This window comes from Gadus morhua, chromosome 3 (assembly GCF_902167405.1).
Source record: "Gadus morhua chromosome 3, gadMor3.0, whole genome shotgun sequence".
Lineage (NCBI taxonomy): Eukaryota > Metazoa > Chordata > Actinopteri > Gadiformes > Gadidae > Gadus > Gadus morhua.
Genome location: NC_044050.1, coordinates 8863696 through 8886803, shown reverse-complemented (window position 1 = coordinate 8886803; position 23108 = coordinate 8863696). Strand labels below are relative to the sequence as shown.

At 45.1% G+C, this 23108-nt stretch overlaps 2 protein-coding genes across 3 annotated transcripts; both read right to left on the bottom strand.

The window, feature by feature from the left end:
* Nucleotides 1-13: 13 nt before the first annotated feature.
* ltv1 (LTV1 ribosome biogenesis factor) lies at nt 14-10629 on the bottom strand. Its single transcript, XM_030351595.1, has 11 exons — nt 10436-10629; nt 9877-10008; nt 9333-9554; nt 7093-7180; nt 6533-6656; nt 5258-5468; nt 3530-3657; nt 2376-2515; nt 1888-1940; nt 856-1056; nt 14-380 (listed from the first exon to the last, which is right to left on the bottom strand). Exons 1-11 carry the CDS (start codon nt 10436-10438, stop codon nt 267-269), a joined length of 1416 nt encoding a protein of 471 aa, XP_030207455.1. The 5' UTR covers nt 10439-10629; the 3' UTR covers nt 14-266.
* A 745-nt stretch (nt 10630-11374) lies between these two features.
* capn9 (calpain 9) lies at nt 11375-22903 on the bottom strand. 2 transcript variants are annotated; one of them, XM_030351718.1, is made up of 20 exons: nt 22526-22903; nt 21032-21101; nt 20018-20136; nt 19136-19269; nt 18704-18872; nt 17553-17636; nt 17058-17164; nt 16675-16749; nt 16340-16500; nt 15718-15875; nt 15078-15286; nt 14855-14891; nt 14679-14759; nt 14254-14311; nt 14083-14147; nt 13524-13592; nt 13108-13186; nt 12454-12570; nt 11908-11966; nt 11375-11722 (listed from the first exon to the last, which is right to left on the bottom strand). In XM_030351718.1, exons 1-20 carry the CDS (start codon nt 22739-22741, stop codon nt 11696-11698), a joined length of 2094 nt encoding a protein of 697 aa, XP_030207578.1. In that variant the 5' UTR covers nt 22742-22903; the 3' UTR covers nt 11375-11695. The 2 variants fall into 2 exon arrangements, with proteins under 2 accessions (XP_030207578.1, XP_030207580.1); XM_030351720.1 differs by having other exon boundaries at nt 17058-17143; nt 22526-22899.
* Nucleotides 22904-23108: the final 205 nt, after the last annotated feature.

Below are 23108 nucleotides of genomic sequence, written 5' to 3'. Positions count from 1 at the left end.
AAAACACTGTAGATTTTACACAAGGGAGCCATCTCTTAGGACAAGAGGTCTTTAATTATATAGGTGAACAAAAATAGCAGATGGGGTCTGGATACTCCTGTGTTACAGTGACCCCGGAGAGCAGCTAAGCTTTGGTCACGCGAGGCGTGTTTTCCTTGGTCGTAAATACACAGCTCTGCAGATCCTCTGGGGCTCCAGACCAGCGACCAGGCAGAACCCACATGGAGTTGGGAGTTAAGAAGTCTTTTAGGAGCAGAGCTCTGGCTCTAGGACAGCTTCATGCCCTGGATGTTTGTTAGAACGTTCAAGATCTGTTTCTCCTGTCGGACCTTCTCCCGGTTGAAGGCCACCTTGTTGGCCTTCTTCTCCGTTCTCCTTTCCTGTAGAATCACAACATCGCACACTCGTCAACATATATATATATTTTTTACTAGTAACTTAAAAATGAGGAACAATCAAAAGTAGGCCTTAAACTTAATAGCACCAATGGATCTCGGTTCCAATACAGATGTAAATAACAATAATAATTTAACTTCACGAATTATAACGCCCCCTATGGGAATTCTGGCACCAAACATTTGAGACCTGCTTTTCCGCAATAGAAATATAGTGGAGAAATGTAAAACGTTATAAATTTCTACCACTGAGATATGGCTGCTCCAAAATAAACATCCAAACCCAACAATAGGTCGGTATCGCGAGTAACACCGAATACCCAACAAGAGATGGCTGTGATAATCATAGATTGGTTCCAGAGGGGGTTTAAAAACACACACAGTCAGGAGCGGGGGTGCAACAGTGGCGTCCCGCAGCAGGGGTCGCCCTCCCCCACCCGTGAGAGGAACCTGCCCCCACCTTGCGCTCCTCCTTGATGGCCTGCTTGCGCGCCTTGCGCTCCTCTGCGCTCTCCTCCTTGTCGCGCTGCTGGGTGGAGACCCGCGGCAGGTCCGAGTCGTTGATGCGCTCCATGCGCTCAGTCTGCTTGGCCGTGAGGCCCCGGGTGGGCAGCACATCCAGGGGGATGCCCAGCTTCAAAGACACCCTGATGGGCTTGGTCTGGTGGTGGGGGGGGACACATTCATTACCCATCTGCATGTCATTGTGGAATGTGTGCTCGGTTGATGGCTGGTTTTATCAGCCTCGCCTGGCCCAGAGTCTGACTGGTGGGGCTGGCTGAGGCGACACACCTGCCATCACCCTTCGCAAGTACCCTTCTCCTCGATGCTGCAATACACCAGTTTAACACCGTCCCCTTTGTGTCCTGGTAATGGAGGAGCAGGAACGGCACCCCAGATGGAGCGGGGCAGCCCCCCAGGTGGAGGGTCGCGATGGGCATTACTACAGTCGACTAACACGGACACTTGGATAGAGATATGTGGGTGCCGTCTTCATGCCGAGGGGAAACGTGGTTGCATCAGCGGCCGACAATAACAGACTCAAAACTAAATAAATAAGAAACCGTGTTCTATGTATGAATAGTATGAAACAATAGAAGAAAAATTATAAAATCAATATTAAAAGCATTGGTATTTACAGGATTGTGTGTACAGTATCGCGTCTACATTGACTATAACCGGTATACTGTGTATATATTCTTGGGATGCTGGGTACAGTGGAAATCTGACGCCTTTCCTGGCAGCCTTAATGCCTTGCTTTACCAGTTTAACTAGTTATGACAATGCTATGGATGTTCTATATTAAACATCGGTACAAAAACAGAACCTAGCATGATGCTAGCGTCCTAATCATAAGGTGAAGGGGACATCAGTGTTACCACAGAACCTAGCATAATGCTAGCGTCCTAATCATAAGGTGAAGGGGACATCAGTGTTACCACAGAACCTAGCATAATGCTAGTGTCCTACACATGAGATGAAGAATACATACCCGGGGCGGCTCTTTGATGAGTTTGGGTCGGTTGTATATGTTTGAATACGTACCTGGAGGAAACCACAAGGACAATGTTATAATAAATTAGTGTTATATGAAAACCTCGTAATTTACAATTTATTAATAATAAATTATGTATTTAATTAATTTACTATCGTTAACATTCAATGATTTTCAATTATGTTAAAGCTAAATTCACTGTTAAAGAGATACTGAAAAATTCAAAATGTCGAAAGATGCCAACTAATCTAGTCTCAAGCTTCTTTAGCTAGCTCAGATGTCATGATAGAAACAATTATATTTCCTTGTTTTCCATCATAAACGTCACTTTCCCCCCCCCCCCCCCCCATTTGCTGAGGTAACCAACCTCTATCAAACGGGCATTTCCTTCTGTACCCGGTCCTGTGATTAAGGGAACCAAATATTTGATTGTATCTGGCATTGTTTACGTTAGTTTGTATGGTTGCCATTCCAACCCGACTCACTGATGATTGTCTCACAGTCCCACTTCTCGGCGGGGGCTTCGATGACGAGGGTCTCCATCTCCTGCCCCTCTTCATCGTCCTCTATCTCCTCTCTCAGGGAGGGGAGGCCCCTAGGACCCAGGTCGTCTGGTTTCTGGTACCTGAGACGGACAGACGGGTAGAGTCAGTAACACAGAGTCAGTCAGTGAGGCCGAGGGACAGAGTCAGTCAGACACAGATAGACAGTGAGGCAGACAAGCACACACACAGTCAGACCGACAGATAGGCAGAGAGACCGGCACAGTGACGGGTAGACAGAGTCAGACAGACAGATAAGGGCACAACATGACATTATCGGAGGATGATAATGTTGATTCTAATAAAGAAATGAATACTTGATTCACCTTCACTGAAGCTGAATCTATTATTGATTAATTTTAAGTCATGGAAAGTAGGGCCCGACCGTTTCATCGGCCTGCCGATTTAATCGGCCGATTATAGCCTTTTTGAAATTAATCGGCATCGGCAAAAAAGATGCCGATTACAACCGATTTTTTTTATTTTTTATGTTATTGCGCTTAGTATCCTGCAGATTGCGCTCCTACTCGCCTTGCTAACTAACAACTTTAGCTGGAGTAAAAAAGAGGAGATTGAATTTTACCGTACAACATGAAAGCATGCTCGCTCAGGCAGCTGCGCGCTCACCTCACCAATGTACACAAGACGCGTTGTTTGAGCATGTTGTGCCTGTTTTTCTTTAGGCCCCAGGCCATGTTAATTTGTTATACTGTAGACTCTAACGGTGAGACCATACTGCTCAGCACGCACGTGTTAGTCACTGCTCACGAGCGCAGCACATTGGGAGTTATTTATTTATTTTACATTACTCATTATTGACTGTAAATGTATTCTAAAACACTCAAAGGTTTTGCATTCAATTCACATATTCGTCAAAAGTGTTTAGGTATATTTAAGGTATCAAAAACTACGTTTTATATGCTTTTTTTTTATTATTTTATTTTTTTTATCGGCCGATTAAATCGTAATCGTAATTTATCTCTGAAAATAATCTGCATCGGCACTCAAAAATCAATATCGGTCGGGCCCTAATGGAAAGGTCTCCCTAGATCAAAGCCTCTGCTAAAAACTAGCAATGGCAGCGTTGTTGGACCTACTCCGTCGCTTTGTGCTTGAAGTACTCGTTGACGATGTCCTGCAGGCGGGCGCTGTCCGGCTCGATGTAGCCCTCCAACTCTGCGTTATCCAGGGCACCGATCTCATCGTCGTCAAACTGCTCGTAAAACTACAAACACCCACACATACACACACGATTAGTCAGGAGGAACACCAGACTCCACAGGCTCAAGAGGCTCCACTCCCATCACAAAGAGAAATAGGTTTGGTTTGGTTTTTTGCACATGTAGCGTCAATATAGTTATCGCCAAAGTTCACCCCACAAAATATTCTTCAATATTCTACATCGTAGCGAGGTCATTGAGCCTATGGTGTAAACCAGAGCATATTGGAAACTAACCCCAGATACTAACCATCCCTCTAGCCAACCATACCTCTAGGCCTGTCTACAGCAGTAACACAACTAAAGACGTGAATAATAACAGGACAGGTGATTGAAGTCATGAATAATGACATTAATATTATGAATGAAGACATGAATAATATAAGAGATAAATGAAGATATTCACAATATCAGAGTGGGGATTGAGTACATGAATAATATCAGGTGAGTGAAGACATGAATGATTCAGAGTTGAGTGAAGACTAAAGGTACGGCCACACTGAATGTGTTACTCGCGTAATGTGCCTTACCTGACCCTTGATCATTGTGTGTCACAAAAATGCCCCGCCCCGACACATTAACTGTAATTATGAGCCCGAGCCCGATTTCAACCCGACATTTTTTTTAATACATGTGTAACTTTGTACACATTTGTTACTTAGACCTACTCTGCTAAATATATATGTAAGGGATAATGTATATAACGCCGGTAATTATCGGGAAAATAAGCACAGAGCGGAGGTGTCTTGTATCGCCCTGAAGGGGCTTATTTTCGATAATGACCGGAGAAGTTCTATACATTATCCCGCTTATTACACGGCTACTTGCCAAAAAGAAAAAAAAAAATTCACATGGCGTGTCTTTTTACAATTTATTCGTTACAATCATTCGTAGTGACACTGGGGTTGAAAAGTTACCGGACTTCTACCCATGCAAGTGAACGGAGTGTTCCATGGCATTGAGAAGACCTGTGTAATAAAGGCCTATAATATTTCTGTTTATGCCATCGATTTCTCCTCCGATATGGCCAATAAAGAAATGATTTAAAAAAGAAAAAAACACAAAGGCTCGATCAAAGGCCTGACCCGAGGATAGTGATGGGAAATCGCGGGTCGGCTCACGCTCGGGCAGAGAATCTAAAGACTAGTGCATGACATCCTCCGTAGGCGCTCACAGCTGGGTGAGTTTCACCACCTCCTCATCGTTTCAGCACACACTGAAACGATGACTTGGTCGCCCATGTTCTTTCTGCTTCTGTGCGTCCTCCGTTTCTCTGTCAGTGACATCGGGTCAAGCTCAACGCTGATTGGCTATCGCGGCTAGGCATCACGCGTAGGAACGTAAAAAGTTAAAATGTTTTAACTCTGCGAGGTGGTGCGTTGGGCGCGTAGGTGCGTTGTTTAGGTGCGTAAAACGGGCCTAACACGCTGCATTAGCGCGTGTGACGCATCTACCCGCCTAAACCAATGGTTCCCTATGCAAAAATGCCGATTTTCTACGCCTATAACGCACATAACGCGTTCAGTGTGGCCGTACCTTTAAAGGATCTCAGAGGTGAGTGAAGACATGAATGAAGGCATGATTGATCTCAGAGGTGAGTGCAGACCTTCTCAAAGCGGTCATCCAGCAGGGAGAGCTGCTCGTTGCGTCTCATGACGGAGGAGGTCAGGGAGTACTCGGTGAAGCGGCTCTTCGTCTCCTCGTCCATGAAGAGGAACTCGCCCGGCCCGCGGCCCTCCCCAGACAGACCCCCCTCCGAGTTGACGTCTCCGTCCTCAGAGTCTGTGTCCTCCCACTCGTCGTCGTCTCCGTCCCCTCTGGAAACATTCAAACAATTAGATGTTGAGAGGGAGAACTAACACTGATTTATTTGTTCGTGCAGAGAGGGTTAAATTGGGGAGCAAGTATTTTCTGACCCTAAAATGGGATCATGACACCCCAAACGTTGCAACTACAGGGCTACACAGCGATTAGGGTTGGGTATCGTTTGGGTTTTATCCGATACCGGTGCCTTCTCTGTACTTTTTAAACGGTTCCGGTGCTGAAACGGTTCTCGAACCGGTACTTAAAAAAAACAAATCCGCAAACACTTGCATACATGCACGCCTTGTTATGAATTTCACATCAAGCAGAAAGTCAGCGGATACTGAGTTGAAGTTTAGGACATTTAGCACACGTTGTCACACACGCTGTTGAATGGCAACGTTGTTTGCTAGCCTACTTGATATGCAAGATTTACGGTTTGCATTAAATTACTCGACTTACACAAAGAGTTAAGGCAGCTGCCTGTGACTGATATATATATTTTTTTTAATTACTCGTTGAAAGCAGGCAAGCACGCAGCTATGCTGCTCGCGTTTACACTTGTTTGCATGGCGGGGTTTAAAACATTTCTGCAAAAGTCATGTTAAGTAACATAACGCAGGTGCGCAAGGCAGCCACAGGAGACGCAAACATTGTTTTCATCCGCTCGGTAACGCGCCGTATTAATTCCCAAGTTTTGAAAAGAAAGTATTTGAAGCGAATAAGCGTCTGTTTTTTATTTGTTTTTCGAAAAACGAAAACACACACCGTTATTTGGTGTGAACCGGTATACCGCATCGCACTAACGCAAGTTGACGCTGCACCACATGGGGGTGGGGCAGGGGGCGTTAAAATAAGTCAGGCACCGTTACGAGGAACCGAAATGTGCGTTTTTATTGGATCTCGGTACTACCGTTTATGTCGGAACCCATGCCCCACTGAAACCGAGTTTCAGTGCTCAACCCTAACAGCGATGAATACAACATCCGTCTGATGGACCACAACATCCGTCTGTTGTAACATCCGGCTACAACATCTGAATGCCAGCTACAACATCAGCCCAGAATCAGTTTCTTACTCCACTCCACTGGGGTCGTTGGCCTTCAGGATGAAGTCGTCGTCAAGAACATTGTCGGGGTCTTCGTAGTCAAAGTCCTCGTCCAGAGCCGCCACGATGTCGGGGTCCAGGTCGAGCCGCGGCCCTGTAGAGACACCATTACCCATCAGCCCCTGTGTCTCAGGACAGCCACAAGCAGTGGCAGACCTCTGAGAAACTCACCCTAATAAAAACACTTGGTCCTACACGTACAAGCAGTCCACCAACAAACATCCCATGTTTATTAATTTGTGGTATGGTTACTTTCTTAGCTAATGAGGATATTCTGATTCTGAATACATTATATAAAAACAAACCCACTACAACGCAGTTCCATTACATTAGGTCATTATCCAGTAATTTTTGTTTAGTACACAAAACATCTCTGGGAATAATCCTTTCATGGCTACAGACCAATGATTCGATTTTGACCTTACAAAAACCGGTAGTCAGGTTGTCTGCGTCCATGTAACTGCAGTCGGAAAAATGTGTCTTGAAACTTAGATCTTTATCGACAAGTATTCTGTGCACTGTCTTCTTACCGGATATAGGGGCCGCTTTGTTCAGCATACCAACCTCTTCCTCGAACTCTGAGGCAAACACTGAGGAGGGCAGATTGATACCCGACACCTGTTAACCAAACACAACTGTTACAGTTGGACATTCAAACAAGGTATTCAATGTGATATACATTAGCACCAAGATAGATATTGTACGAACATATCTGGTATAGTCTGACATTAGCACAAGGAGGTCAATTCATGTGATACACATTAGCAAAAAGATAGATATAGTACAAACACATGTTATAGTCCGGGGGGGGACTTGTATTTAACTATTTTGGTTAAGGGAAATCAATACTATGATGTGCAATATAAATATAATAAGAAAAATAATAATAGCCCTTCAACCAATCAGACCAACGAATCGCAACAATCGCTTCCCTGTTGTCATTGTGTTAAACCAGCCAATAACGCGCCAGGGGGAAAAAACTGCTTGGTGGTTGGCTCCAGTAAAAGCGGATCGGACACAGAAAGAAATGTATTGCACTCCAGACCCTGCTGCAGAGCCAATTCAAATCGCCGGCAGAACGGGCTGGGGGTACCCAGTCTAACACCATAGCCTATCTCAGCTATTACCGCATTTAATATTAATCTTTTAGTTTGCGATTTGGTAAAACGGTCGCCGACCGTCTTCTCTGGGACAAACATCCTGCTGCTGCGGGTTTTCCTTTGATAGGCGCGTTGAGAGGAGGAGCGGACAAATCAGCAGTTTATAAGTGTACCCGCGCACCACTGGCACGAAAGCGCGCTTTTCTCTGTGTGTGCTTGTTCTTATGCATGTGTGAACAAGAATGTCAGGGAGAAACAGTGCTATGAGGAGATGAATGTAAAAATCGCAATAAAATAAAAACAGAAACGGAATCAATTTGTGGCGCTCAGTGTTGATTCTGTGGCTCTGCGCCACACATTGGTCTATGTATGGGAAACACTGCATACTTTAGAACAAGAATAGCTATTGTTCACACACACACACGTTGATTAATTTTGATGTTTATCACTACTGTGATATATATGTGGGCGTTAGTGGTTGACGGCTGTTTTAAGCAGCCTCACCTGACCCGATCATTGCCGAAAAGTATTTTGGGCTGGTTGAGGCTGCATACCTGGGGTGCATCAGACACAGGTTAAACCAGTCCTCAACCCACACTAATGGCGCATTTCCACCAGAGGGTGCAGTTCGATTCGGATCGCCTCAGTCCGGTAGTGAGGGTGCGGTATAGCCAAGCTCAGTTCCGAGGTCGCGCTTCCACCACCGACAGTACCCTTAGGACGGATGTCGATCGCCGCGGCAGCTACGTAAACATTGTGACATCATAGCAGCACGACAGTGTAGCCTGCTCAATAAAAAGCAATAAATAAAATAAAAACTGCTCCATCAAGCTTCCTCTGCACGTCTTACTCCCCAAGAATGCAGAGGAACGTCTCCACCTCCTTGTTCACACCATTTTAAAGTATTGCGCGACATGCCCATTGTCCAGAATAATACCTCGCAAACTGATTGTTTTTATCCCCATGTCGCCCGGAAGTGACGATTCTGTCTACCAATCATCGGAGGGCGTGTGTAGCTCGAACTTGCCGGCAGGGCCGGCGCTGGCCGTTTCGGTGCCCCAGGCGATTCGACAAAAAAGATTGCGCCCTGGACAGGACTTCTGAGCGGGGGGGGGGGGGGGTTCAGTGCACCCTAACAATTAATACCCAACCGCCTCCCTTGTCCGTTCAATTTGGAAACAATGTTTGGTTTCATTTCGCTTGTTTAGTATATTATTAATTAATTAATTGAGGGCGCCACCAGAGGGCGCCCCAAAAACATTTTCCGCCCTAGGCGCGATCGCCTAGGTCGCCTATGCCGATCGCTTCTTTCAGGAGTCTCAGTACCCCAACGGAGGAGTACTGCAACGAGTACGTCTCTGTAGGGCTCAGTCCGGGTCACGCCCACTTTTAGCGGTGGAAACGCAATCCGTGCCGCACCTATGCGAACCGAAACCGCAACCCTCCGGTGGAAACGCGGCATAAGGGAGAGCTCTGACTTGTCAGAAGATAACACGTGACAAGCCTGCAAAATGTCTTCCATCTCTGCAACAAACCGGTTTAATCATCGGCACCCTGTGACCCAGTAAAGCCACCTAGGCAGAGTGGGGCAATGGAGGTACATTGTGCGATCTATCAGTATGCTGGTTGGCAGTAATTCTTGTGGTTCCCCCATTTCTTCCCAGACTTACAGAAATGCCTTTTTGTTGTTTCTTCTCTCCCTCCTTATCATCATCTCCCTCCTGCTGGTCGTTTCCCCTGAGGTCAACAGGTTGTATTCCTGACTTAGCGGGTTCATTCGCCACCCACTCTAAGGTCGGCACCGCCTCCTTCAGGTGCTGGAGATAGTCGTAGTCGTCGTCGAAGAACACCCCAAAGTCCCTCTGCTCCTCCTTCTTCTTCTCTGCCTCCACCTGTGAACAGTGACATCATTCTTCCAGTAAGCATACACCAGAATTATATTGGCCATAGGTACCCCTTGCAAATTACACTCAAATAATAGCTTTGAAATCCTACCTACAGCAGTTTTAATAAGCCAGTATAATAAAAAGCGATAATGAAGTGAAGATGTGATGTTCCTAGGTAGCTCAATTGGTAGAGCGCGGTATCAAACCATTTTAAGAGGATAAGGGGTTGGATTCCAACAGGGACAACCAATACTAACAAAGTGCAAAACGAACACCACCGAGTTCACTCTGTGAGGCATCACTAGTCGATGCAGACGATGCTCCGTACCTTGTTGACGGGCAGGAGGACATGTTGCGGAGCCTTCTCGTCTGCTGCCAACGGATCCCTCTGACTCCTGTGGACGAGGTGAAAGGTCACAGCAGCCTTCTTCTCGATGAACGATTTCTTCTTCTTGTGAGGCTGGAAAAGGAAAGAGATGACAACCATTTGTCAAGTCACGAAGAAATTGTCAAGTGGAGAAATACCGTGTATGGACAGGAAAAATTAATAGAAACGTTTTACATATACGGCTCGTAAATTAAAGTATGAAATATATGCTACCCGGTATAAAATATGACCTATTACATAGATCACGCTTTATACAGGGTAGCCACCAAGTCCACATGCGTCCGTCAAGATTCACACTAATAATACACATTAACGATAATAAACGCAGACTATATTGTTGACAGGTCGACGAACACGGCTGGACTAACACTATGTAGGTATATAATCCATCTCTTTATCGGTATATTAGATCGTTGTCTGATACATGTGTCCACTTGCCTGCTAGATGTTGTTCACGAAACAAGACATTACTTAAACAACACGGCAAAGGAAAACTTACCATTGTTAAGCGGGTTGTTTGGTGGTTTCGTTCAGTAAGTTTGTGTAAAGGTTTTCAATAACCAAAACCGTGACAACGGTTGACAAAGATGGGTGTTAAAAGAGGAAAGGATCAATATTTATCCACGTTAGATTCCTCTCCGCCATGCTGGGACGGCCATTATGGGAAAGAACCATTCTACCATTACGGGGGATGTCTACACATTTAGTTTAGTAGGTTGTTTGGAAACGCGCGCGATATACAAGTTAAAAAACAATAACATATGTTTTAGAGTGTATTATTGAATCGACTCCACATAGTACTATTCAAAAAAGTTACTTGAAAAACAAAACCGTTCCCCCCTCTGTTTATTTTCGTTATTGGTACAGTCGATGTGTACCTAGACATTACGAATCAATTGACGATGGATTAGTTTATACTATTTTGATTAGTTAAATCATGATTTTGCTCAACTGTAAAATGTGACTAAACATAATAATTGTCATTTATGTGTGTGCATTATTAAATTTGTCATATTCTGTATAGTACATATACATATTTATATATTTCTTACTATTCTTTATTCATAGTACACTATAACGATATTAATGCTGTTGTTAATTGTTTTATTTTTTATGTTTTATTGTTATTTCTACATATATATTTCAAAGACTATCAATGCCGTATCAACTATAGTGCAGTAATTCTCTCTGCCCTATATTTCATAGGCTCATTTTAAGATGCATTTTGCAAGACATGTGCCAGTTGCTAAACAATTTGTAATTCTATGTGTAATCTACCGTCTTTGTCATATCTAATTGTTGCACCTTGGTCTGTGAGTAAAGATATTTTGTACAGTCGTAAACAATGAATTATTGTTAATGACAATAAAGTCAAGCTATCCATCCATCTATTTATCTATGTTTAATTTTATTTAGATCAAGTCAGTCACACACAAGATTTCTTTTGAATTTTTGTCAAACGTCTTTATTGGTTCATTCTTATAAAGCACAACGGAAGCAAAGCCATCTCCGTCTGATAAGACCCATCAGATTCTTCATTAACCCCATTGTATTTCAAAGTATATGTAAACGATAGAAAAAAAAAAAGGAAACCGAAAGACAGTCCTAATTATGAAAAGACCCCAGAGAACCATGAGCACATTCAAGACAGCGTCATGTTTATCACTCATGGTTCACACATGTCCCATATTGCACTCCAGCACCATCGGGCGCTTCTTTGTTCTTCATAGCTTCTGGTAAAAAGTGTTCAGTAGCTCCCTCAGACGTTCATGGACATCATCAAGAACTGAATGGGAAACACACAAACATGATCCACCCATCATAAATCCAAATGTTCAAAATTGTGTCACAAAAGCTATATACAAGTTGTGCCGGAAACTGACAAACACACAAAAGTCGCCTGAGGATACATTTCAACCAATCAGTTGCATCATGAGTCATTAGAAATAGACCTTAAAGATTCATGTTTACCTGCATTATGTTCATGTTCACCTTCCCACTCTTCTTCGTGTCCAAACCCTGGAAAACTCCTGCAACAGACAAGTTTCTAGAGTCAAACACTGTCACCAGTACAGTCACACAGTCACTATCGTTAAACACTACTAGTCACATCGCAACAAACACTCACTAAAGTCAAACACAATCACTTCAGTCACACAGTCACACACATCACTGTGTCACATTGCAACAAACAGACTGTCACTCCAGTCAAAGAGTACTTGTCATTACGCAACAAACACACCGTCACTATACCGCCCAATTGACATTTAGAAAGACTCAGGATCAAGAGATGTTATTCCCTAAACCATTAACCATTGTCAAATGGTTTCCCCAAATATTCTAGAAGGTTTCCCAACCCACCTAACCAATATGTCTGCTATAAGTGAGTAAGGTCTACTGTGTGTGTGTGTGTGTGTGTGTGTGTGTGTGTGTGTGTGTGTGTGTGTGTGTGTGTGTGTGTGTGTGTGTGTGTGTGTTTTCCCCGCTAAGCTTCGTCTCATCAGCGCTGAAACTCACTGAACATGTTCTCAAGGCGTACGATGCACGTCAGGTAGTCGTCAAAGTCGATGTCGAAGTTTTCGTCTGCGAACCTCAGCCCCAGAAGCTGCAGGAGTTTGCTGTTCAGCTGCATGCCTGGGAGGATAAACAACAGAGGTGCTGAATGATGGGGCCAGATCCTTGTTCTTCATGCCACAGTGACCCACCTGTGGTGTGAAGGTGCATTTGGCCTGAGACCAACCAAATAGGTTTTACAATGTAATTTCTCGATGTATGTTGTTCATCACAAGACAGTATATTTTCTTCTTCAAGCATGCTAACACACTAGTGATCAAATAAAACCAACACAGCTTGTATATTTTGGTCCAAAACTATTGATTGTTGCCATCGTCTCATGACACATTTGGTCCCCTGCTACATCCCAAAGGTTGAAAACCACTGTTCTTTACGATAATCTAGGCTCCCTACTATATCAACTATACTATACTAAGGTCAAACAAACAAAAAACATCTTATCCTGTCTTAATTATTATTACACGTATTATACTGTACTTATGATCTCAACTAAATTGAAGTTAATCATTGTAATTAATGTATTCAGGAAGTTCAAACTATATCCCAATGAGTTACAAAAGTGAATGTAATAAATATAGATATAGAATGATCTCTGACCTGCGGCCTTCAGGGCGATGCGGAGCTCATAGGAGGACATCTTCCCCGAGCGGTCAGTGTCGAAGGACAAGAACAGCATCTGGAACCACAACACACAAACATGAACATCTGGAACCACAACACACAAACCTATAATGTATAATTATAATGTATGAATGTATAAGCTAAAATTAAAATATTCTTCTGCGTTGCTTTGAGTATATCGTTTTTGCGGTATCAAGGCAACATCGATAGTTATATTTGACTTTGGATGTAAATTCTGGATTTGTAGCACATTGATTTGGAACTGTTAACAGGGAGAGGTTTCATGTTATAGAAACATAATGCACACCCCTGGAACTTTATTGACCAATCAGAACCCAGGATTAAACAATGCCGTGGTATAAATGAACACTGGGGGTTCAGTGATTACATACAATCCACTTCTTCATCTTCTCCCAGAACACTTTGAACTCCTGGAACTCCAGCTGGCCCGTGTTGTCCACCTGGTGCTCTCTGTTAAGGTCCAGACACAAGGCAGAGACACACACACACACACACACACACACACACACACACACACACACACACACACACACACACACACACACACACACACACACACACACACACACACACACACACACACACACACACGACAGAACACTAGAACCATGCTCAACCAACTCTCCAAATGGTACTGACTGCACCAATACTCTACTCTACAGTATTGCACTCTATTGTAGAAGGCCGTAGTCTACTGCAAGACAGTACTGTAGAAAAGGATATGTCCATCATGTTAATTAAACTATACTATACTGTACTGCACTGCATTGGACTGTACTGTATTAATCTACTCTAAGGCATTACTGTAGACCAGGATACGTCCATCAGGTTAATTTGACTATAATGTACTGTACTATATTATACTGTACTGTACTGCATTGGACTGTACTGTATTAATCTGCTCTAAGGCATTACTGTAGATCAGGATACGTCCATCAGGTTGATGATGCTGTGGCAGGTGTTGAGAGTCAGACCGTCGAACTTGACCTCTTTCCCTGAGAACACAAACATACGTATTAATAAAACTGTGTTCTCCAGGGAACTCCAGCCGGGGCCCTGAGGAGCCGGCTGGCAGGAGACGGTCCGAACTCGTGGACTCACTTCGGCTCAGGACCCCGTTCAGCATCTGCTGAAGCTCCCTGGCAGAGATGGCCTGGTCCTGGGGACACAAAAGAACCACGGTCACCATAAACCCCGGGAATAGATCCGGAATTAGGAATCAAAATGATTCGATTTAGATTTCGAATCAGAATAGGAATTGGATTTAAATATTACATTTAATTTAACCTTTAATTCAAATCTGAGCTCTTCCATGTCAACCTTCTAATAGGTCAACATTTTTACTTCAGTACTAGTCTAGTACTATTGTAATTTAATGTAAAAGGAGGATAACGTGTGACATTGTGTCGATCCAATTTGGTAAGGTCGATTTTTTACATGGTGACAAAAATGTTATGATTATTAATTTCATTGTCAAAGCCTCCACCGAATTGATGATGAGGTAGTGAGCGGTTGTGCGGGCGTACCGAGCCGGACAGCTGGTCGAACAGTCTCCTCAATCCCTTCTCCTCCTCCGTCTCCTCATCTGGGGAGCTGGGCATGGGGGGCTGAAGAGGAGGACATGGAGACACAGGTCAAGAACAACCACATGAAACAGACAGACTAAACACAGACAGACTGACAGACAGACAGACAGACTCACATCAGGCAGGTCAGCGTCTACTTCGCTCCCCATTTCCCTGTGCAAAGAGGTCAAAGGTCATTGATGGGTGACACATCTTTGACTCGTCAATCCTATTTTGTGTTGTCATGTTTTTTTTGTTCAACCAAGATCAATAAAGTTGACCTTGTCACATCTTATTCTACGGTTCTAACTGAGGCTAGATAGCGTCCTAGCTTAACCAATCAGAGGGGAGCAAACTCACAGCGCCGTGGCCTTCTTCTCAGAGAAGACGCGGATGAGGAAGTCTGCTTCGTGGTGCGGCTGGAAGGTAGTGGGCACCACCAGGTAGTTCCCGGGCGGGAGCGTGAAGCGCTCCGACACCTCGCGCACGTTGACGTAGGTCCGGCTCCGGGCCTTGGAGCCGTTGTAGCGGAAGAAGTCCTTCCCAAGTTGGTCCACGTCGTCTGGGGCCTGGAGAGACAGAGGGACGGGAGAGGGGGGGGGGAGGAGGCGGGGGAGGAGGAGGAGGCGGGGGAGGAGGAGGTGGGGGAGGAGGAGTAGCAGGAGGGGAAAGGGGAGGAGGTATGGAGAGGAGAAAAGGTTGTAGGAGGAAGAAATGTAGCAACTTCAAACCAAAGGCAGAAATCAGATTCTAAAGACATTTAAAGATAAAAAGACTAAATAGGCCTGTGCAGACGTAAATTATAATAAAAAGCTGTGGCAAACAGAATCTCTCTCTCTCTCTCCGTCTCTCCGTCTCTCCGTCTCTCCGTCTCTCTCTCTCTCTCTCTCTCTCTCTCTCTCTCTCTCTCTCTCTCTCTCTCTCTCTCTCTCTCTCTCTCTCTCTCTCTCTCTCTCTCTCTCTCTCTCTCTCTCTCTCTCTCTCTCTCTCTCTCTCTCACCTCGTACACGGCGAACCCGATGGTCTCCATGTCCATCCCTTCCTTCCTGAGCAGTCGCCGGTTCTTCTGCATGAGGGCAATGACCACGCTGCAGACGTCGTCATCGTCGTCCGTGTCCTCCAGCGTCAGCTTGAACTGTGGGTTGGTCCAGAAGGTGTCTGGGGGTCGGAGGTCACAGCATCACAGGGTCAGCCATGTGACAAGCAGCAGAGAAGACCGGCTACTAGTAGAGCAGTAATCTAGTATTCGCTAGGGTGGTAACCGCGTAGGGACTTGAAGTGACCAGAGGTTTGATTCCCATCTGTCCTTCATGTCATTTCCCTCTCCTCAAACCCAAACCTTAACCCTATAATTAATAAATAATAATGTATTAGTAATGGTAAACTAGTATAAAGTAAATAGTGGTGAAAAAAGTGAGTAAAGGACAAAATACAACGCTACACCACCCCCAAATGACGTAGGCCTATGCAGTACAAAGGATGCCTTTTTTTCTTGCTTTTTCTGAATTCCCATTGTTATCAGGCAAAACTGTCTAAACATTACCAAAACATCAAACAGTAAATCAATTAAATATTAAATCAACACGAAGCTTAAAGGAACCGCTTTCACCCCTCGGGCTCACCGATGTAGTTGCGGCAGCCTCCAGCGGTGGAGCCGCGAATCCAGTTCCCCTCGAACCAGCTGACCTCCCAGTGGTGCGGCGTGTTCTCCACCAGGGAGTCCGGGGTGAGGTTGCAGATCTCCACCTTGTCGTAGTTGCTCTTGAAGTCCTCGAACTCCATCCTGCCGGTGATAACATCGTCATTCAGTCATTCACACGCGCCAACCATACACGTTGACCGGTTATGTTCATGCGTTCTGAATTGGTCCAGTTATTGTAGAAAATCATCAGCCTCTCTACACACGTCCTGAATAACATGATTTATGAGGTCCATGTATCGGAGCGGAGGAACTGACCAGAATTCCCCGTCATCTGAGTGTTTCAGGATGCGATCTTTATCTGCCTTGTCCACCTGACTCCACTCCTTGGAGCTGCAAGAGGAGCGACACAAGATCAAATGGCGGTTAATGTGTGTTCATGTGTCAACTACAAGATAAACATGATGTTGGATTCTTTAAAAGGATTCATCTCGGAACTCATAATACTTTTTATAATTATTATTGTAATTTCTTTCATTTATTTATTTAGGCATCTTTGTTTGCAAACAATCCGATTTTTTCCGCCAATCTCTTTCCCTTTCAACCCTTTTTAAACTGGGTTTTTATTGGTTATTTTGAAATATCGAATCAGATTTTATACAAACTGTTAACGCGTATTGTCCCTCTCTACTTTCTCTCACCTGTCGCTCCAGGGCCCGTTCCACTCAACCGTTCCCCACGGGTTTCTGATCCGGATGAGCTGAACCTTCCGTCCCCTGCAGTTCACCTGCAGGTCGATAGAGGGCGCCCCAGGCCAGGGTAATGATCATTTATTGCACATTGAAAAATATCTGCCTACCTCTAACATCCTTGAAGGCCGAATAGGGCCTATGTCTACATCATCCAAATAGCACTATTTCTGCACGTCAAACATGACATGTAATGGATACAACAAGAGTAGATACAGTTGAAAAGCTAAGAATAGTGAAAAGACAGCCTATTGTATATAAATCAAGTATAAGCATGTATGCAAGCTATTTCCATGGACTCAACATCATAGTGATGCCCTGTTCATGAATTGAAGGTATAAAATGTAAAGGGCCTGTATATAAATGCATTCACGGGATTCCGTTGGTTTAATAATAAAGGACAGTGGAGTAATTCCAGAGTCAGACTGGTCTCTCTGGGGTCCTCACCTCCTCCAGGCCAGTGATGGAGTAGGCGTGGCCTTTCACCAGGCCGCTGGACGTCTGGGCCTCTGATTCGGCGGAGCTGCTGATCTGTAGAATTGTGGGAGAAGCCAAAACACATTTTATTCTCAGCCCCCAAGCCACCAATCAGACCGTATCTCTCGACTATAGTCATCAATCTGAGATGTTTTTTATATGGGCATTACCTATAAGTAAGGAGCACTAAGTTTAAAGCTTGGAAGTCATTGGTCAGCATCCGACGTGATTGGTCAAAAACCTCAGCGGTGAGCTCCTTATCGTCTGTGGCTACTTTGTTTATTTCCAAATTAATTAAAAGTACATCTCATCTCATCTGGCCTTACTTCTGCTTTAGTCTCTTCTATTCTACTGTTCTCGTGTTCAACCTACCGAAGTTCTCCCATGTGACCCCCCTCTTCCGGGACCTCCACTGGCTCCCTGTAGTAGCTCGCATCAAATTTAAGACGATGGTACTGGCATACAAGGCAGTCGATGGAACTGCCCCTGCCTACCTCCAAGCATTGCTAAAGCCACACACCCCAGCTCGATCCCTCCGCTCAACTACCTCAGCTGGACGTCTGGAACCGCCATCGCTAAGAGCTAGCAAAGGCCGTTCAGCAAAGTCGCAACTTTTCTCGGTTTTGGGACCTCAGTGGTGGAACGAGCTCCCTGCCGCTCTCAGGACCGCAGAGTCGCTCACCATCTTCCGAAAAAGACTCAAGACTCACCTGTTCAGAGTCCACCTCGACTCTGCATAGCCACCTTCCCACTTCTGGCCACCATTGTACACTGTATTGTATTGTATTGTATTGTATTGTATTGTATTGTATTGTATTGTATTGTAGTACTTAACTGTGTAGCAAATGCAGTAGCTGCTATCATGGCTGTAACACGGGGAATTGATTGACCTAGCGATTGTGGTACTTGCACTTGGTTCTATGAACATCCTTTCTGTACTGACAGCGATATATTGATGCACTTCTTATGAAAAATGTACCTGTATGTATGTATTGTAAGTCGCTTTGGATAAAAGCGTCTGCTAAATGCCCTAAATGTAAATGTAAATGTACTATCATCTGCTGCCTTAGTGATGGTGTGGAGGCGGTGGTGGTGGTGGTGGCACTAGGAGATGTCCTTACGTCGATGGAGCAGCCCATCATGGAGCTCCTGTCCAGGGCTTTCTTCATGATGGTGAAGAGTTTTTTTGGAGCGCTCTTGGTCTCGTACATTTCGCCCACACCGCCGGTGAAGTCCTCCATGGCCTCCATGGTGCTGCCGCCCTTCAGAGACTCGTAGCTGCCATGAAGTCTGGGGGATTCAGAATGAGGTCAGGAGAGTCCAATTCAAACGCTTGGAGGGTTGGCTGATCCAAGTAGGCGGAACATTATTGTTGACTCGGTGGACGGAAAAAGGAAATCATTTGCACATGTTATCAGACTATTTCAAAGGAAATATTTGTATTTTGTTTTGTTAGAATAAACCTGACTATGGTATGCAATAATTATATATTGGTCCCTCTGGGTGAAGTCGTGCGCTACATGATGGTGAGTAGTGCGGGCAGTAGGACCTACTTGGCGTAGGCCTTCTCCAGCAGAGCGCTCCAGAACTCATTGTTGGAGGCAGAGTGCAGCATGACCAGCTTGTTGCGGACGGTGGGGAGCCGGTCGTCCACCACCACGTCCAGCCACTTGTTGTGCTGCCAGAACTACGGACACACAACCACACAATCAGGGGTCAGGGCAGCATGTCCTGTCTTTGGCAGATGATAAATAATGATGATAAGTAACGTTATAAGGGGTTTGATGTGGTGAATTATTCTTTTTTTTTTTTTAGGGTTATTTGAGATTGGAGTATTGACGATTTGAGAATCTGAGGTTTTTAAAATAAAACATTTTTAGGAATTTGAGAATTAATATGAACCTCCAGGGAGAGTAAGACTAACATAAGTAACATTATTTATGTGCTGGCAGTTTGCATTGTGTTTTCTTTCGGGTTATGGTTCAAACTAAGTCCAGGGTTTAGATCACGGGTGGTAACAGGGAATGGGAGGGTCGGATCAGGGAATGGGAGGGTCGGTTCAGGGACTGGGAGAGTCGGATCAGGGACTGGGAGGGTCGGATCAGGGACTGGGAGGGTCGGATCAGGGACTGGGAGGGCCATATCAGGGACTGGAAGAGTCGGATCAGGGACTGGGAGAGTCGGATCAGGAACTGGGAGGGTCGGATCAGGAACTGGGAGGGTCGGATGAGGGACTGGGAGGGTCGGATCAGGAACTGGGAGGGTCGGATCAGGAACTGGGAGGGTCGGATGAGGGACTGGGAGGGTCGGATCAGGGACTGGGAGGGTCGGATCAGGGACTGGGAGGGTCGGATCAGGGACTGGAAGGGGCGACAAACGCATGAACCACCTTAAAGGTTGCCCGTCCTGTTCTACCACTCACGGAGCTCACGTACCTGGAAGTGGAAGACACCAGCGTAGCTGTTATCAAATTCCTGGTCGCGGGGGACCACCCGGGCCAAGTTTTTCTTTTGGAGGGTCAGGGAGGCGGTGGCTGCCAGAAGCCAGCAGTCCCCTGTGGCGCAACAGTTGATATTAGACACTTTATTATCTGATTTGTTCAGAGTGCCATAGTTTCTGAGCCAGTAACTCTGACAACGAGACAGCCATACAATTATAAAGTCTACATAAAATAAAGTCTAAAATATAACCCCCCCCCAGTACAGGACAAAATGATAAAGCTGCTATTATCATCCCCAAAATGATAGAATTTGCATCATGATCAGTGATGGAATTCCAGGGCAGAAGACAGACAACGAATACAGTGTGGCTCAGAGATGTACTGCAGAGAATGTACACTCTACAGGGTCTGCTGAACATCTCTGAGCTGACTCACTCAAAGAATTAAGCCTGTGCTTCTAAGACCTAAAAGGAAACATAAAAACTAACTACGGGGAACTAGATAAAACAGTATAGTAATAAAGCACTGAAGTTTACACTGTAGGAGACTATCAATCATGGGACCTGAAGTTCCATGAAAGAAGTTGAAGCCCGGTAAACCCTTCTTGACCTAACATTCTAGTACAACCAAAAACCAGTTGTGGATGGCCTAGATGTAATTCTGATAGAGCACCAAGATGGTGCCTTGGAATGTGTGTGACATCCTGTGGAACCCTCCTATAGAGAGAGAATGTCACCAAGATTAGTCCTTAGTTTGGACATATGATAAGGGCTTGAACCAACACCAAATTATGCTTTGATATGCACCGCTGGAACCCCACTGGAACACAATAAAACCTTAAGAATGAAGACACATTTATGAATTGAATGAAAACCACAATCCCTTAAAGAGGCAAGGTTTGCCTCTTTTATTGATGGTGGTATTCATTGAATTATTGAATGGCCTTGCCGGAGTCTGACAAAGTGGACACATTCACAGCATTACGTATTTCCCTCATAACTTCACGTACCAAGCTGCCCTTGACAAATGTCAGTCCTGTTTGCGTCGCCCACCACGAACCTGGGGTTATCACACAGCTCCTGCGGGGGCGAGAGGGAGGGGGGTGCAACAGATACAAAGGTGAACTGGTTGCTTTCGTCATCGGAGAGAAAAAATAACAACCCAGAAACTATGTCTTTACTAGGTGTGTTCACATTCCAGACACATTCACCATCAACACACAACAGATTTGGCACCTACAGTATCCACTCCTATGAAACGCCCAAGAATGCAATGCTGTAGTAATGGCTACCAACGGAAAGATCTTTTGTTTCATTTTTGTGTGTCCCTTTAGTTTATTCACAAGGGGCAGTGCTGAGCACCTAGTGAGTGTTTGCAATCAGGAACTACGTGCTATTTAGGACAATCTGGCTGATGTCACCATTCTGTTAATGTAAACTAGGCCTGAAGGAAATGAAGAAAAAGGATTAAACCCACTGACATTCTGTAGAGCTTTGAGGATCTTGAGGATCTAACATTACGCAGACATTACCTTTGTCAGTGTCATTATGAACATATAAACTGCATAAACTTGTTGGAGGGCTTTTACTGTGGAGTTGCCGGATGTGGTGACAGCAGTTTGGCTTAGTCACCCCACAGCTCGGACTGCATTGAACAACCTGACAGCGTTGGCTGTATACCCCGATGGATGACTCCAGACTCTAGGGCTAGGAGAATTTCCACCACTGCTTCCAAAGCTTGTGTCTATATTGCAATTCATACGTTTAAATAGTATGTTGATTAACGTGTATGGACCTTGATGAAAGTATATTTAGACAAGCAGTTATCCAAACTAAGTCAATAGTAAGCTGAGTACACGAGCCTGCAACTACAACACCCAATAATAATGTCGATAGGCAGCCTTCAACAACGACTTAATAACACACAGCTTCCCTGCATTATGCTTTAAACACCTTAACATTATTAATGCTATGAATACGCTTGGCTTCCTCAGCATTGTAACAGGTTCATTGCAGCAATATTTCGAAGACATCTGATCACTAAATCATCCAGCTCCCCACTAGTGCTCCTATGAGCTGACAGCAGACATCTGCGACTGAAAAGCCCAACAGATTACCAGTCAATCTCCTTTGGCTCGGTCAAGTTTCCGAAACGATTAGATTTTCTGTTGGAAGGTTACGTTTTAAAAATAAAATGAGTGTTATAGTTAACAGCTGGTAATCAGTGACGCCAAAAAAAACATCTTTATGGGAAACAGAGACCCACACACACAGGGGAGCCTGCCCCCTTGATGGGCTCCCTGTAATGGGAGCCACAGCCTTGATGACCCCCCTGAAGTCACCATGGACCACCTATACACTAGACATCACTGCACAGAGCTAGATCTCTCGCATACTGTATGAACACGGACACAGGTCCCATGTGGTCCACATCTCACACCATAAGTCTGTATCTCACACACACACACACACACACACACACACACACACACACACACACATACCCCAGGGCGCTTCCATTCAAACGCGAGGGGGGGGCTCTTGCTGTAGAAGAGCGCAGAGTCGTCAGCGGGGAAGTCCGGGTCCTCGAACAAGACCTGCCTCTGCAGGCAGTCCTGACGGATCTCCTTGAAGGAGCGTCCGTCGTTCTGCGTGTCCATGGCGACGGGGGCTGCCGAGTGCTTGGCCCGCTGGCTGGAGAGGGAAGACTGGATGGGCATGGTGTCTGTTGGAGAGCAGTCGTGTGGAGCTCACCTGCTCAGGTGTGACAGGCAGCCCGGTGCTGTGGTATGTGTATTTGTGTGTCAGGCTGTGATGGAGAGACCAGCCGGTTTGGTTGGGACACACCCTTCACGCCAAACTGGTTTGGTCTCCTTGCCCAAGGTGGAGCAGCAGTGACACGCCCCTTGAGCTTATCCCGCGGCCTGCCAGCCCTCTCTCTCCCTTGCTCTCGATGTCTCTCACCCTCTCTCAGTCACTCCCTCTACAACACTCTGCCTCACTGGGCTCAAAGGTGCAACTCATTCCTGAAGTGTGTCCACTAAGGTCACCTTAACCCTACATATGACAAAATATGACCAATATTCC